The 16,722-nt window shown below is 38.0% G+C and overlaps 2 protein-coding genes across 2 annotated transcripts; both read left to right on the forward strand.

Annotated features, from left to right (window-relative positions):
- Window positions 1-1,256: 1,256 nt before the first annotated feature.
- Window positions 1,257-5,826, forward strand: LOC113061206 (leucine-rich repeat-containing protein 49). Its single transcript, XM_074559868.1, is given in 9 exon segments — window positions 1,257-1,280; window positions 1,505-1,559; window positions 1,562-1,665; window positions 1,667-1,696; window positions 2,477-2,662; window positions 2,748-2,819; window positions 2,821-2,858; window positions 3,669-3,816; window positions 5,308-5,826. Coding segments are annotated over 9 exon segments (879 nt in total). The 3' UTR covers window positions 5,530-5,826.
- A 1,492-nt stretch (window positions 5,827-7,318) lies between these two features.
- LOC113061208 (thrombospondin type-1 domain-containing protein 4-like) lies at window positions 7,319-14,227 on the forward strand. The gene is made up of 8 exons (XM_026230252.1): window positions 7,319-7,610; window positions 8,235-8,283; window positions 8,841-8,892; window positions 9,243-9,418; window positions 9,557-9,845; window positions 11,046-11,148; window positions 12,310-12,446; window positions 14,159-14,227. The coding sequence occupies exons 2-8, from the start codon at window positions 8,261-8,263 to the stop codon at window positions 14,225-14,227; spliced, it is 849 nt and encodes a 282-aa protein (XP_026086037.1). The 5' UTR covers window positions 7,319-7,610; window positions 8,235-8,260.
- The last annotated feature ends 2,495 nt before the right edge of the window (window positions 14,228-16,722 follow it).

The following is a 16,722-nucleotide window of genomic DNA, read 5'->3' on the forward strand; positions in this document are numbered from 1 at the left end:
CACACACCAGAGCAGTGGGCAGCCATTTATGCTGCGCGCCCGGAACAGGTGGGGTTTCGATGCCTTGCTCAAGGGCACTTCAGTCGTGGTACTGAGGGTGGAGAGACAACTGTACATTTCACTCCCCCGACCCACAATTCCTGCCGGCCCAAGACTCAAACTCACAACACTTCAATTGCGAGTCCGACTCTCTAACCATTAGGCCACGCCTTCCCCAATTTTGATTGTTTTTGAATGATTAATTTATTTTAATTGTATATATTTTCATTATTTAATAGTTGATTATAAATAATTTTTATTGTATGTTATACTAAACATCAGATTAATCCGGTTATAAGAGACGATGCCTGATAGACCAGGCACTTTTGTGGTTTTAATACTTGCTAAAAGCCTCAGTGGTCCACAGACTGATCAGCTTCTTGGCTGCTCTCTTTGTAAAAATACTCCATTAAATGAATGATTTTCAGCGTAGGAGCAGAGTAATTAGGGAACGAGCAGAAGTGCACTACAGATGCATGAAACAGCGTCTGCGCTGCAAGTGTTCTGCTCGGTCTGTGGGCAAGAGAATTACAGCGTCAGTCACGTGTGTCTCATCAAGAGCATTCATTAAAAACGCATTATTCCCCTCTAAATTAACCTCTCAAAATTGAATCTCTCAAAACCAAATTGCTCCAATCATAATTAACAAAACCACACTGGAAACACTGGTGACTGACTGACAGCTGCTTGTGTTTCTGATGCTGATTCAATGCTTTATTCACCCGTCAGTCAGAAATACAGTTGGTTTATCAGGGTCACATGAATTAATCACTTTGAGATTTATTTGTTTTGTATGCACACAAGCTTGTAATGTGATTATCATGTATAAATTCAAACACAATTGAAGCAATATACTCTCTGGATGACAGATCTCATTTAAAGGATTAGTTCACTTCCAGAATAAAAGATTTTCTGTCATCAGTCGCAAATAAATTAAGGTTTTTGAGGAAAGCATTCCAGATTTTTCCTTATATAATGGACTTCAATGGGGATCTTTGGGTTGAAGGTCCAGATTGCAGCCTCTACAGGATCCCAGCCGAGGAATAAGAGTCTTTTCTTAGAGAAACCATCATTTTCTAAAAAAAAAAAAAACATTTATATACTGTTTAGATCTGGACCTTCAACCCAATGTTCCCCATTTAAGTCCATTATATGGAGAAAAAACCTGGAATGCTTTACTTAAAAAAATCTAATTCTTTGACATCTTTTTGAAAGATATGAACATCTTGGATGACACGGGGGTGAGTAAATGATCATTTTTACTCTGGAGTGAACTTATCCTGTGAACAGGCTGGAGTTCATCCAAATGTTCCTCTCAGAGGAGTCTCTGTCCGAACATGTTGAAATCCTTCACACAGTCGTGTGTAACGGGAGACTCCAGCTCGTCTCAGTCATCAGAGGAACGTGTTTGTGTTCGCAGGCCACAGGACGCCGGCGGGTCCCAATGTTCAGAGTCTGTCCATAGTCTGACATTCACCTGGCGGAGCTGGACGGCTTGACGCTGCGTCTGTTCGGCCCCGGGCCCTGGAGACTCTGGATCGCTGCTGGGGCGTTCAGACGGCCGCGAGCGTCACCGCCGTCGCCTTCAGATACATGCACTTCGACTCCATCATTCCCATGTTTCCTGCGCATCCGCCTCAAGTTCCCAAACCTCACGGTGAGGATCACAGCGGGTCGGGAGGCACTTGCAGATGTTTGAGCTCGAGCAGATTCAAATGAATCAGTGCAAGCACAGCAACCCGGCTCCAATAGTGTTTCAATAGTCTGTGAGCTGTGCTAATAACATAACAAGTTTGCTTATTTATAGATCTCAATAATTGGGTCATATTATATAGTTTAGTAATATCCCATCTGCAAGAGTGCTGCTTTTCTTCAATATCTGCACCACTGCAAATGTGATATAACTGTGGATTTATAGAATAGCTCAATATTTCTTCCATTCATAATGACATTAACTTGCTTCATTTCTCAATGAATCAGCTGTTTTAATTAATTGAGTGAGTCAGTGATTCAGGTGAATCATTCATAACGATGCTCACTTGCTTCATTTCTGAATGAATCAACCGTTTGAATGAATTGGAGTTAGTGATTCAGAGAGTCATTCATAATGACATTCACGTTGCTTCATTTCTGAACGAATCAGCCGTTTTAAGTAATTGAGTGAGTCAGTGATTCAGTGAATCATTCATACTGACGTTCACTTGATTCAGTTCTGAACGAATCAGCTGTGTGAATTAATTAATTGAGTTAGTGATTCAGTGAATCATTCATAATGACATTCACTTGGCTTCATTTCTGAATGAATCAAGCTGTTTTAGAGTAATTGAGTGAGTCAGGTGAGCTCAGTGAATCATTCATAACGATGCTGCACTTGCTTCAGTTCTGAACGAATCAGCTGTGTGAATGAATCATGAGACGTCTCTGTTGCCCTGCGCAGCACCTGATGTTCATGGAGACGAGCATCACTCATCTCCCTCAGCTGGCGGCTCTGGCTCAGGTGCGGCGTCTGGAGCAGATCACTGTTGATCCCGAGGGGAATCCTGTGGTGAGACTGACGCTCTGGAGATCCTTCCTCATCTACAGACTGCAGCACCTCAACCTGCAGAAGATCAACGGCACCGAGGTCCGAGCAGCGGCACTCAGTGTGTGTGTGTGTGTGTGTATGTGTGTCGGGAGCCAGTGTGTATGATGATGTTTGTGTGTTTCAGGTCACCATGAATGAGGTCATAGCCTCGGAGCGGATGTTCGGTGCTCTGGGTCACGTCGCTGCTACAGAAACGCCCACGCTGCCGCCTGCTGCTGCTGCTGGAGGAGTCCAGGTGTGTGTGTGTGTGTGTGTGTGTGTGTGAGAGAGAGATTCTTCAGCACAGACTGAAACACTCACATTACCTGTGAAAAACCTGTGTGTGTGTGTGTGTGTGTGTGTGTGTGTGTGTGTGTGTGAGACGACAGGCCAGTGCATGTCCACAGCAGCTGCCATCCTACAGTGTGTGTGTGTGTGTCCAGGATTGTTTAATGCTCTGAAATCTATGGTATTAAGTAAAGTTTCTTCTTGTGCTCTTCAGAAAATCTTTTCATTCCGTCTGCTGCACCCATGAATCCTGGGAGATTAAAAAAAAAAGTCATAGCAATTCATAAAATTAAAACTCCATGGGTATTTTATTTATTTATTTATAAAAAAATATAATCAATGATTTTTTTTTTTTTTTTACCCGAGCAGTAACATTTTCTTTATTTTAAATTAATTTAAATTTAAATGTTTTTATTCTATTATTATTTTAGGTTAGCATTGACTTCAAATTCATTACTTTACTTGTTCAGCAATTTTAATTTTAATGTTTTTTTTTGGGTGTGTTTTTTTTATTATTATTATTTTAGTTTGGCCTGTACTTCAGATGCCTCATTTTAAATTAAGTTTATTTAAAAAAAAATATTATATTATAATTTTAGGTTGGCATGGCCTAACTTTATTTGTTAAGAAGGTTTGTGTGGTTCTTGTTGACTGTAATTCATCTCCACACTCCCAAATCAAACGACACACAGTGGATCATTCAGACCGCACTCATGAGCATCTCAGATGCAGTGGTCCTGTTGAACGTGTGTCCCTGGCTCTGTCCTTCTCTCTGCAGGAAGCGGCAGCTGCAGTTCCTGCTGGACGGACGCGGACGCAGAAGCGGTCAGAGTCCAGACGACCTGAAGGAGAACGGCAAACAGCTGGGAGACACTTTGAGCCGAGCTCTCTTCAGCTACCCCAGCAGACTCTCTGACAGCCCCGAGGTGAGACCAGCACCACGTATACTGATGCTGATCGATCACGTCCAGCATCACTGACTGTGTGTGTGTGTGTTCAAGTTTTCAAGTTTATTTGTATAGCGCTTTTTCCAATACAAATCAATACAAAGCAACTTTACAGAAAATTACGTTTCTACAATATTTAGTAGTAGCTTATAAGTGGTGACTGTCAGTTTGTGTACGTATGACAGGGTTTTTAGAATCATTTGATCAGATGCAACTACACTCACAATTTAAGATAGATGTGTTTTTAATCTAGATTTAAACAGAGAGAGTGTGTCTGAACCCCGAACATTATCAGGAAGGCTATTCCAGAGTTTGGGAGCCAAATCTGAGAAAGCTCTACCTCCTTTAGTGGACTTTGCTATCCTAGGAACTACCAAAAGTCCAGCGTTTTGTGACCTTAGGGTGCGTGATGGGTTGTAGCGTGGTAGAAGGCTAGTTAGGTACGCAGGAGCTAAACCATTTAGGGTCTTATAGGTAAGTAATGATAATTTGTAACTGATACGGAACTTAATAGGTAGCCAGTGCAGAGACTGTAAAATATGATCATATTTTCTTGACCTCGTAAGGACTCTAGCTGCTGCATTTTGGACTACCTGTAGCTTGTTTATTGATGAAGCAGGACAACCACCTAGAAGTGCATTACAATAGTCCAGTCTAGAGGTCATGAATGCATGAACTAGCTTTTCTGCATCAGAAACAGATAACATGTTTCGTAGCTTGGCAATGTTTCTAAGATGGAAGAATGCAGTTTTTGTAACATTGGAAATATGATTTTCAAAAGACAAATTGTTGTCTAATATAACACCCAGATTTCTGACTGTAGAGGAAGTAACAGTACATCCGTCTAGTTGCAGATTGTAATCTACAAGATTCTGTGTAGTGTTTTTTGGTCCAATAATTAATATCTCTGTCTTATCCGAATTTAATTGGAGAAAATTACTTGTCTTTTACATTTTTAACACACTCTGTTAGCTTAGATAATTGAGAAGTTTCATCTGGTCTCGTTGAGATATATAGCTGAGTATCATCAGCATAACAGTGGAAACTAATCCTGTATTTTCTAATAATATTACCAAGGGGCAACATGTATACTGAAAATAGAAGGGGACCTAGGATGGATCCTTGTGGCACTCCATATTTTACTGATGATAAATGAGATGACTCCCCATTTAAATAAACAAAATGGTAACGATCGGACAGGTAGGATCTAAACCATCTTAGAGCCTGCCCTTGAATACCTGTATAGTTTTGTAATCTCTCTATGAGTATGTCATGATCTATGGTGTCGAACGCAGCACTAAGATCAAGTAAGACTAGAAATGAGATGCAGCCTTGATCGGACGCAAGAAGCAAGTCATTTGTAATTTTAACAAGTGCAGTTTCTGTGCTATGGTGGGGCCTGAAACCTGAATTAGAGTCTTGTGTGTGTGTGTGTGCGTGTGTGTATGTGTGTGTGTGTGTGTGTGTCAGGAGGGCGGCGCTGACGCCTCGGAGCGCTCAGAGATGGTGCAGCAGTATCTTCGAGGGCTGATCCACAGAGCATCCGCTCACTGCGTGAAGGCAGACGCTCTGCAGAAGCTCTGGCCGTCGCTCTTCAGTGAGATCGTGAGAGACTGTGTTCTGGAGATGAGAGACAGACAGGCCTTCAGACAGACACGCCTCCAGCGGCTCCACAGCCAATCACAGACATGAACACTGATGTACACTGTACACTGTTATCGGAGTCGATCTGCTCGTTCCTGTGGTTCCTCTGATGTTCCTAACGGTGCTCCTGAGGAAATACATGTGTCACATACAAACCTCAGACATGTCAACCGTTTAACTGACCTGATGAAGATTCTTCTCAAACTGCTGCTCTGTCGTGATGGTAATTAAGTTGAAAGAGAAATCAAACTATTTTACTTTATTTTCAACCTGTCCTCCAACCAATACGCTCGTGTAGGTCGTTTGTCCAAATCCCTGAAATACGACCCATCAGAGCGTATACTTAAATTGCGCCCCTATCGGCAAAAGGTTGTTTTCACATTAGTATTTTGTACTCTTTTATTTGCACTCTGGTTTGCGTTTCGTGTAGCTCAGTTGGTAGATTATTGCGTTATACCTTGATATGTAATCATGCTATCATGGGTTCGATCCCAGGGAACGGACGTGCACGAAAATGTATATGCTCAATAAATCATAATTTAGGGTTAGGTTTAGGGGTGGGGTTAGGTGTGGTCATTCGAAAGAATAGGATATGTAGGAAATACTGTGAGATCGGTGTAAAACACCCACACATTGCATTTAAATAAACGTTCATTTTGGTTGGTAATGAACTTATACGTCATTTCATGACGACAGACGCAACGCGATGATGTTATTATTTTTAACATTTAACTTAACTTTAAAACGTAAATATAGGTCGTAATAAATGCTTGCACAAACGACCTATATGGTCTTTTTTTTTTTGGAGGACAGGCCCTTTATTTTACTTTTTATTTGATTTTGTTAGGGCCTGAGCTGCAACAAAAGTAATTTATAACATTTTATTTTTATTATTGTATTATTTTAGGTTGGAATAATCTTCATGGGTCTTACTTTGTTCATCAGTTTTATTTTATTATCTTATTTATTTTTATTGTATTTTATTAGGACACATGCTGACTGTCCGTTTTATTTTATTTTATTTTATTTTATAATGATTATATTCTTGTTTTATTCAGTTAACAGCTCTAAACATTTCAAGATTTTAAGATGAAGACGGTTTATGGTGAGAACAAACCTGCTCTTGAGCTGCATGATCCGTGGAGTTTTGACTCATTTCTAAACACACTGCATTAAATTGAGTTTGTGTAGATAAAGTGTTTGCATCAAGGTGTGTGTGTGTGTGTGTAGAGTGTGTTTAAGGCCTTCTGTTCATTCTGCTTTTATGTCGCTTCCTCATATTGAATGTCAAAATCAAACCATATGATCCTTCCTGAGCACTGATTAATTTTTTGTATTTTACTGATTAATAAAAGCTAATAGTGGAAAAAGTTTGACTGACCTGAATTTAGTTGGAGAGACAAACAAAATATTGTTCACCTTTGTTTAAATAGAAACCGAAAGCAAGTGTAAATGGAAAGGAGGGTTCAGCCTTTCTCTCTCTCTCTCTCTCTCTCTCTCTCTCACACACACACACACACACACACTCTCTCTCTCTCTCTCTCTCTCTCACACACACACACACACTCTCTCTCTCTCTCACACACACACACACACTCTCTCTCTCTCTCACACACACACACACACTCTCTCTCTCTCTCACACACACACACACACACACACACACACTCTCTCTCTCTCTCTCTCTCACACACACACACACACTCTCTCTCTCTCTCACACACACACACACACACACACACTCTCTCTCTCTCTCTCTCTCTCACACACACACACACACACACACACACTCTCTCTCTCTCTCACACACACACACTCTCTCTCTCACACACACACACACACACACACTCTCTCTCTCTCTCTCTCTCTCTCTCACACACACACACACACACACACACACACTCGTCTTTGAGCGCCTCGTCTCTCCTCGGATCTCTGACTGACGGAGAATCTTTCACTGGAGTATAAACATCGCACATGAAGAGGGTTAAAGTCATTAATGATGGAGATTATTGCTAATGACCGACGCGTGAGCTGCTGGATGATTAATGAACGCGCTGGATTACGCGCGTCAGGACGCGTCGCGATGCATCAACGCGTTCACCATTAGAACAGCTGGAGCTCAACGGGTACTGCTCTTTTACTGCTCTTTTACCACACTATACACTCACGATTACCACACACACTCTGTCTGTGTTTCTGTCATTTAACTGTGATATACAGGAGCTATAATAAATGTATTAATATATATATATATATTTTCATGAACCTAAAGGGTTAACATTTGTATAGACACATACTTACACAATGAAACCATACTTTAATATGCACTATTACAGTATTCATGTAGCACTGGTAATTTTTGGTAATACATCAGGGTAACATACAGTATATACGAGTTATGTATGACTTCATTTTACTTAATTATACATAAATGTATGCAACCATCCCTAACTCTACTGTAAGTAGCCTACATGTTGTTAATTAATATTACTCATTTCTTAGAAGTGTAATTATACTGTAACAAGAAAACAAGGTGTCCTGTTAATAACTCCTGTTATTAACACAAAGGTCTTGTTACTCGTAACTACACACACTTGGACCAGCAGCTGCAGAGGTCAGAGGGTCAGGTCAAAGGTCAGCTGATGTCTAAAAGAGTACCACACGCGTTTGAACTTGAGTGACATCTGATGACATGCACAGGTGTGTGTGTGTGTGTGTGTGTGTGTGTGTGTGTGTGTGTGTGTGTACAGGTGCAGCGCTGCAGTCAGTCTTCAGTATGAGAGCGGCTCTGAACATCAGGTGAAGAACTGTGTTTACACATTTAGCATTTAACTGTCACTTTGGATCAATTGAATGTGTCCTTGCTGAATAAAAACATTAACCCTCTATACAACATATAATAAATTAATGCTTTTATTCAGCAAGGACACATTAAATTGATCTAAAGTGACTGTAAATACTTTTATAATGTAACAAAAGATTTCTATTTCAAATTAATTCTGTTCTTCTGAACTTTCTGTTCATCTGTGAATCCTGAAAAATAAAATGTATCAGTTTCAACAGAAATATTGTGCAGCACAACTGTGTTCAACACTGATAATAATCAGAAATGTTTCTTGAGCAGTCAATCATCATATTTTCATGATTTCTGAAGATCACTGAAGACTGGAGGAATGATGCTGAAAATACAGCGGAGCATCACAGAAATAAATTACACTTTAACACAGATTCACACAGAAAACAGTTATATTAAATTGTAAAAATATTTAACAATTTTAATGTATTTTTGATCAAATAAATGCCGTGAGCAGAAGAGACTATCTGCATTAGTGACTCTTGTCATTTTGTGTTTTTAGTGTCGCTCTGGTTCTGTTTCCGATCTTCATGTGTCATCAGACAACAAGGCAGGTAAGACTAAAATAAAGGGAAAACATTTTATTGATTGATTCTGTCCCTCTTATTTTTCATTTTGCTGGTTTATTGTGAGGAATTTAACACATAATATTCATCGGAACTCAAAGTGTCACAAATCAGAAATCAAAACCACATGGACTTCTGTAATAATAAATCATCAGGAGAACGTGTTGTCGTAGTGAGAGTGATCACATGTGCTCCAGCTGTCTGACCTCTCGCTGACCCTGAGAATGAGTTTTAGGGTCCAGCTGAGTGAGGTCACGCCCTCTGCCCTCTGATTGGCCGTCAGCTGTTGATTGACAGTCTGAGTGTCGTTTTGTTTCCTCTTCATGTACATGATCCAGAGCGGTTCTGAAGGAGCGGCGTGGAGGTCGTGGAGCTCGTGGGGTTCGTGGGGCGAGTGTTCGCGCTCCTGCGGCCGAGGAGTTCAGGAACAGACCAGAGTCTGTCTGACACAGTATCCAGCGTCACAGAACACGCCGAACCCGAGACGCCTGAGCCCCGGCACGTACGGATGGAGGTATGATGCATGGAATATATTATTGTGACGTAAAACAGCTGTGTGAATCTCTGTTAAAGAGTAATTTATTTCTGTGATGCACAGCTGTATTTTCTGCATCTAATGTTATTTCCCCTTTATTTCCTCGATCTATTGAAGGCGAGCGAACAGTAGCCGCATCAGTCCAGGGACGTACGGATACAGAACGATGCTGTATTCAACGCCTCTTCAGAAAGAATCCAGCCGAACGGCACACAAACAGAGACGATCAGCATCAAACGTCCCACACCGGAGCTACAGGACTCATCAGAGAAGCCCGTATCAAAACACTCGCTCTCACACAGCCACCCAACACACCCGAGCGCTGATGAACACCGCAGCCGTGCAGAGCCCAGCACCAAACCCCTGCCCTGGAGCCCCGAACCGGCACAAGATCTGCTACAGCACGGTAACAACTGCAGAGGAACACCTCCGATTATATACCGTCATGTGCAGTATACATCTGTTCATGCTGCTTTAGACATTCTGCTAACGATAAAGTTACCTTGCAACTGCATGCCATCTAGCGGTCATTAGAATATTAGTAGCCTGTCTGCTTAATATCTATTAACGTTTAAACACAAATATTGAGAATCTGTTGCGTATTAATGAGTGAGCTGTCATGAAGTTACAAATGAACGAGAGTTTGTTGACATTTAAGTGCAAAGTTATGAGTTAATTGACGTAGTTGTAAAATAACAATAGTAAGTTGATATTAAATTAATGTAAGTTTGCCAACATGAATGCATATTAATGATATTTTGTTGACGTAGTTAAAAATGTGAGAATTAGTTGACATGTAAGTTGCAAAGTAATAAATTAGTTGACATGTAGTTGTAAAATAACAACAGTTGACACGTAAATTAATGTAAGTTTGTTGCCTGCAAATTAATTTGTTGACGTAGTTAAAAATTTATGAGATTTAGTTGACATATAGTTGCAAATTAACACGTTTTACGTGTAAGTGAATATAAATTTGTTGATGTAGTAAAAAATTTATAGGAATTTGTCGACATGCCTTAAATGCAAATAAATGATCGTTTTGTTGACGTAGTTAAAAATTTATTATATTTTGTTAAAAATTAGAGAATTTGTTGAAATGTAAGTTGCATAGTAATAAATTAGTTGAAATGTAGTTGCAAATAAACAAGTTTAATTATAAGTGAATGCAAATTTGTTGACATAGTTAAAAATTAATGAGGATTTATTGACCTTGTAGGTAAAAAAGAATGAGAATTGGTTGGTATTTAGTTGCAATTTAATGAGAATTTGTTGACATTTACAAACTAATGACAATTTTGTTGACGTAGCTGCAAATTAAAGAGTAAGTTGACATGTAGTTACGTACAGTTAGAAGCATGTCTAAAGGGTTTTATCAGAATTAATATCTATTGACTTTTCACTAACATTTAACTTTTAAGGGTCATCATACACCCAGGAACAGGGCTTTTCAAAGGGGTTTCGACTCATGAATTATTCACACACTTTTTACAGCAGCACAAACGTTCATGCCACTGTGTTTAGTTTCGGCTTCTAAAGGGAACTGATGCTGTTTGAAGACGCTGAAGAGATGCAAAACTAAAAGCAGTGTGTGTTTATGAATTGACAGGCCTGTCCGTCACCCAGCAGACCAATCAGAGAGCTGCAATGCTCCGCCTTCAACACGCAGCTCTTCATGGGACGATTCTACCAGTGGGAACCTTTTAATGATGGTGAGCGGATTTTAAAAAGCAAATAAATGCAGCATTAATGAATAAAGAAACTTATTTCAAAAACATTTTAAAAAATCTGTCTTTGCCAGAAACCCTGAGGAGAAACCTCCTGAATGACACACACATATTTGTGTTGTTAATTCTCTCTAATGATCATGTTGTAATTAAAGCTGCAGTCATATTTCAGTGAGTTAATTTGTGCTGCCTTGGATTTTCCCAGCATGTCAGATCCTGTGCGACAGTGAACGTTCTCCTCTAAACAGATCTGATTTATGAACTGTGAAACTGCGCCAGTGTTTGATTCATATTCACTTATGTTCATGGTTTGTGTGGAATATTCTTCTACCCACAGGCGATAGATGAGCCAACAGTGGAGTCGTGCCAAAGTGTTGTCTTAATGACAAACAAGTTTCTTTTCAACACGAAGAATTCTCAAATGTATTTTTGGACTTCTTCTAGTTTATTTCTCCTTTTCTCTTGTGGCTACTGTGAATCATTACAGGCTTCGGATTCTGTTCAGACTCGGGTCCGTTTTGACCCAGAAGAGAGATATCTATATACTGTACATATTTTAGTGAGAGGAAAAACTTTGCAAACACTTTAAGACCCTCAAAATACACATTATTAAGAGATTTTAAAACACTTTTTTTTATTTATTACATTTAACACATTTCGAGTTTAGGTCTTTTTGACCCAGGTATGGAGTACCATTAGTGCCAAAAATACTTTTTGTAAAATTATAAATGTTAATTTTTTTTTTAATCTAAGGGTGAAGGTTTATTCAAGTAAAAGCACTTTATTTTGTTCGGAAACTTTTCTAATAATAAGTATTATTTATGTAGCTTCGATGATGTTTTGTCTCAAAATGTAGGTTTCATATAGTGCTTTTGAGCAATTATGAGTTATAAATTCACATAAATATAATTAAATTCCATTTGTTCCAATGAGAGTAATACTGGTAATTCTCAGATTATATGCTCTTTTGAATTTGTGGTTCATGTGTGATTTGAAATTTCTAAAACGTTCTAAATTTTCAGGTTATAAAAAATGCAATAATTACATGGTAACAAAAAAGAATCACATTGACTCATTAATAAGAAGTCGCTGATCAGATACAATATGGTTTGGTGTAGTTGATTGCGTCTCTTATGTTTTGATCAGTTTCCAGCGAGCAGAGCTGTGAGCTCAACTGCCGCGCCGTCGGCTTCCGTTTCTACGTGCGTCAGGCGGACAGAGTCATGGACGGCACTCCATGTGGACAGAACCAGACGTCTGTGTGTGTGGCAGGACACTGTCAGGTAGGAATCAGATACTCACTGCACTAACATGCTTCCAGGTGTCATTTTTTGATATGCTCGTCTTAGACATTTATATACTATACTGAATCAGATATGCAAAGTAAGTGTATTAGTTAATGAGTAGCATGCTTCTGGTTGTGCACAGTGCTTATGGTTTCATATGCAGCACAGTAATAAATGCTAGAGCTGTTTGCTGTGTTTGTGCAGTAGAGGGCAGTAGAGATCAGTGAAGAAGAAAACATCACACAGCTGTTATTCTCTGGCTGTTTCCTGTCATTTACAGTCACTTGATCGTATGTCATTCATAGCCTCTAAGTATCAGCATCATACTGTAAATAATGTAAACATTGATATGAGCTTGTAATGTACATTTTTTGTAAATGCTGATCTATATGAAAACATGGTAACACTTTACAATAAGGTTTTATTTGTTAGGATGTTAGTTAAGATGAACTAGCAATGAACAAAAAATTCTAAATCATTTATTGATTGTAAACAAAATGATTTTCAACAATAAATTTTTAATGTTGTATTTGTTATTTTGTAATAATATTTATTTATTTATAATAAAGATGAATAAATGCTTTCGGAAATATAGGTAACACTTTATTTTAAGGTGTCAATGTTACATGTACTTACAATTATAATAACAGTTAATCATGCATTATAATTACATCCTAACTCTAACCATATAGTAAGTATATGTAGTTAATTACTATTACTCAGTACTTAAATGCATAATTACACTGTAAACGGGACACTTTTAAATCAAGTGTAAGCGAATTCTAATTTTTTCATGTTAACTAATGCATTTACTAATTAACTAGTTAACAAATGTGACTTTATTGTAAATTGTTACCAAAAACAGGATGATTTTCATTATTGCATTACAGTAATGAGAATTGTGGGTAAAATAAAAAGTGTGTCATATTATGAAAGTGTCATATAAGAACAAGCTTCTTATTGTTCGTGTGTGATACAGAGATATTAGAGTTGATTAAAAATAAAATCTTAATAAACATTTTTGCTAAGTGAAATAAAATAAAATATAAACTTGTTGCCAACATTTTTCATTTATTTGCTGTACTAAAGTAACTAAAACTGAAATAAAACTAATAAAAGATACATCCAAAACTAATAAAATAACAAAAACACAAGAAAATTTATATAAATTAAAAATTACAATAAAAACTGAAAATGTAAAAAATAAGATTGAATAAAAAATTTAATAGTGTCTCGATTTGTTCATGAGAACAGAATTTAATTCATGTGTTGTCGATCATCTTTGTCATCCGTATTGAAGCTCTTCTACAGATATATAATTCTGCTATTTCATCCGATCTTCCGTTATCTGTTTTTCGGGGTAAGCGTTAATTACCCAGAGTTCCGAGCGGCGTGCCACATCCTGCATGTAAAGACTGTCAGACGCACAACAGTTGCCGGCCGTCTGAGCCGGAGGATCTTTTGTGTTTGTGAGTGAATTAGACACGCTTTCAGTGCTCCGGAATCTGCCTGTCGTCCAGCTGTGCTTTTTTTCAGACATGTCACTTCAACAAATCCTGCAGAAATAAGATGTAACACAGACGCCGCATTAACAAGCTGCACATGCCGCTGCCAACATGCAAAGGTTAAATAATGCGGTGACGGTTCGATTCCGCCTCTGTAGGTTGTTTTGTGGCATTTCTCTCAGATGCTTTGAATTCTTCTGACAGCTGACGGAGATCAGTCGACAAATCCAGAGCTTTAAGATCTCTTCCTCGGGTAACGAGGAGGATCTGTGACGGGATGAAGGTTACATACAATAAATCCACCGCATTAGCTTTGACATTTAGATATGTTGGCTGGAACACCGTTTGGGTCGGATTTAGAGTGACTTTTCCAAAACATTTTTCAGTGAGCATTTGGAACTCAGCAAATATGATCATCAGTTTCTGTGTAAATATATTAGAAACTTGATCACTGTATGAGAATGTTGTACTTGTCAGGGAGTTTGTAGATATTTGTGTATGTAGTTGTTTGGTATAAACAGGTTTTCTTGTCTGTGCGCATGTAGTTTTAATGAAACCTTGTTTCTGCCACAGAATAAAAACTAAAAAAGGTAATTGCAATTTTTTATTTCACAATTATAAAGATATTTTCTTGCTATTTAGACTTTTCCTCATTCAATTCTGACTTTACATCTCGCAATTCTCTCCACATCTCGCAATTCTGACTTTACACCTCGCAATTCTGACTTTACATCTCACAATTCTGACTTTACACCTCACAGTTCTGACTTTACAGCTCGCAATTCTGACTTTACATCTCACAATTCTGACTTTACACCTCACAGTTCTGAATTTACATCTCACAATTCTGGCTTTTTTTCTCGCAATTCTGACTTTACATCTCACAAAAAGGTTGTAGTTATCTGTTCATGTAGTTATTTGCAATGATAGGTTTTCTTGTCTTGGTGCGCACGTAGTTTCTATGAAACCTTGTTTCTGACACAGAATACGAACTAAAAAAGGTAATTGCAACTTTTTATCTCAGTATTCTAATGTTTTTTATTGCATTTCTGACTTTACATGAGCTAATAATGACCATTTGTATTTGTATTAACTAATGTTAACAAAGATAAATAAGTACTATAACAGATGTATTGCTCGTTGTTAATTAATGCAACTAATGGGAGCTTTCTGTAAAGTGTTACACTTTAATCATATGCCAAATTAAATTTGTTTTATATTTTGAACGAGTTTGCACATTTTTCATCTGCTAAAACTTCACACAGAGATGAACAAACAAGTGTTTAGGATGCATTCACTGTCCTGCAACAGTTTGTCGTGTTGGTAAATGCTGAAGCAGTGTAACTGCAGCTGTAGACGAGCCTGAGATAGAATTTCACTGTTTCACACACTGAAGAAAAGAAAGAGCCTTTATGAAGGGAATCCCACTGAGCACTGAGCTGCGGCTGAACGCCAGAGGAGTGTGTGTGTGTGTGTGTCTTTACAGCTGGAGTTCCCAAACTTTTTTTGTCATTGGAACCCTGTGACCTAAATTTTTTTGCTTGAAATACCCCTGATTTCTAAAGCAATGTTTACCTTTCAAAGTATATGATATGTTATGGCATTGCATTCACATTTAAGCTTATTTCTGCCATGGAATAAAAAAATAAAAAGGCAAGTACATTTATGTCTGACAATTGTGACTTTTTTCTTGCAATTTCAAGTTTTTTTTACAGTTTTTAAAAGAGTTGCCTTTTTTTTAATTGAACTGATGCTGTAAATAAAAACTTTCTTTTTATTACTGCAGTAGTTTTCTGTAAAGCTGCTTTGAAATTATGCACATTGTGAAAAGTGCATTATAAATAATATTGACTTATTAATGAGTGATATTGATGTCATCGCTCCTGTAGTTCATGTGAGTAACAATACCAGAGTCACAGGTCTGATACTCAGGGAATGCGTGAACTTATATAATATATGCTTTTAATGCAATGTGAGTCTCTTTGGATAAAAGCGTCTGCCAGATGCATTAATGTAAATGTGAAGAGTTACGGCTTTGAACACTGCTCTTGCTCTTGACAGCATCAGTGATGGAGCCTGTGCACTGAATGAGAGTGAGCGAGATGAAATACTGCAGGGAATCCCACTAGAAACACAACAACGGGACTTTCCAATGATAGCTCAAACTGAGCTCCTGCTAACATATTTATAAAAGCAATAAAGGTGCAAATCTCATGTGCTTGGATAGTAACTTGGAAACATAATTTAAAATAATGCCATGTTAATACCATGTTTTTGGGGTATAAGGCAAATTTATCTATATAGCACATTTCATACACCATAGTAGCAAGCAAAAAGTGCTCTAAGTAAAATAAAAAATAAACGTGTTTTAATTTTTTATCTTTTATACATTTGCTTTTATTAAAATATTAAAATTTAAATCAGCTATCAGTATTAGAAAATGTATTGTAATCAATTGTTTTTTTTTGTTTTAACGCAGAATGAGCTGTATTATTTAATTAGTCTTATTAATTGCATAAACTCATTTTAACTGTCAGTCATATTTTTGAATAGAGACTTGAAAGTGCATGATCCAAACATACATTTTTATAATTACATTTATTCGTTTAGCTGACGCTTTTATCCAAAGCGACTTACAATTGCTATATATGTCAGAGGTTGCACGCCTCTGGAGCAACTAGTGGTTAAGTATCTCGCTCAGGGACACATTGGTGTCAACCAGTGGATTCGAACCCAGGTCTCTCCAACCAATGGCACGCGTCTTATCC

This window comes from Carassius auratus, chromosome 43 (assembly GCF_003368295.1).
Source record: "Carassius auratus strain Wakin chromosome 43, ASM336829v1, whole genome shotgun sequence".
NCBI classification, from domain to species: Eukaryota; Metazoa; Chordata; class Actinopteri; order Cypriniformes; family Cyprinidae; genus Carassius; species Carassius auratus.

Coding starts and splice junctions, on each gene's coding strand:
- LOC113061208 (XM_026230252.1), top strand. CDS start 8,261: ATGAGAGCGGCTCTGAACATCAG. Junction 8,284..8,840: donor AGAGCGGCTCTGAACATCAG/GTGAAGAACTGT, acceptor TTGTGTTTTTAG/TGTCGCTCTGGTTCTGTTTC. Junction 11,149..12,309: donor GTGGGAACCTTTTAATGATG/GTGAGCGGATTT, acceptor TGTTTTGATCAG/TTTCCAGCGAGCAGAGCTGT.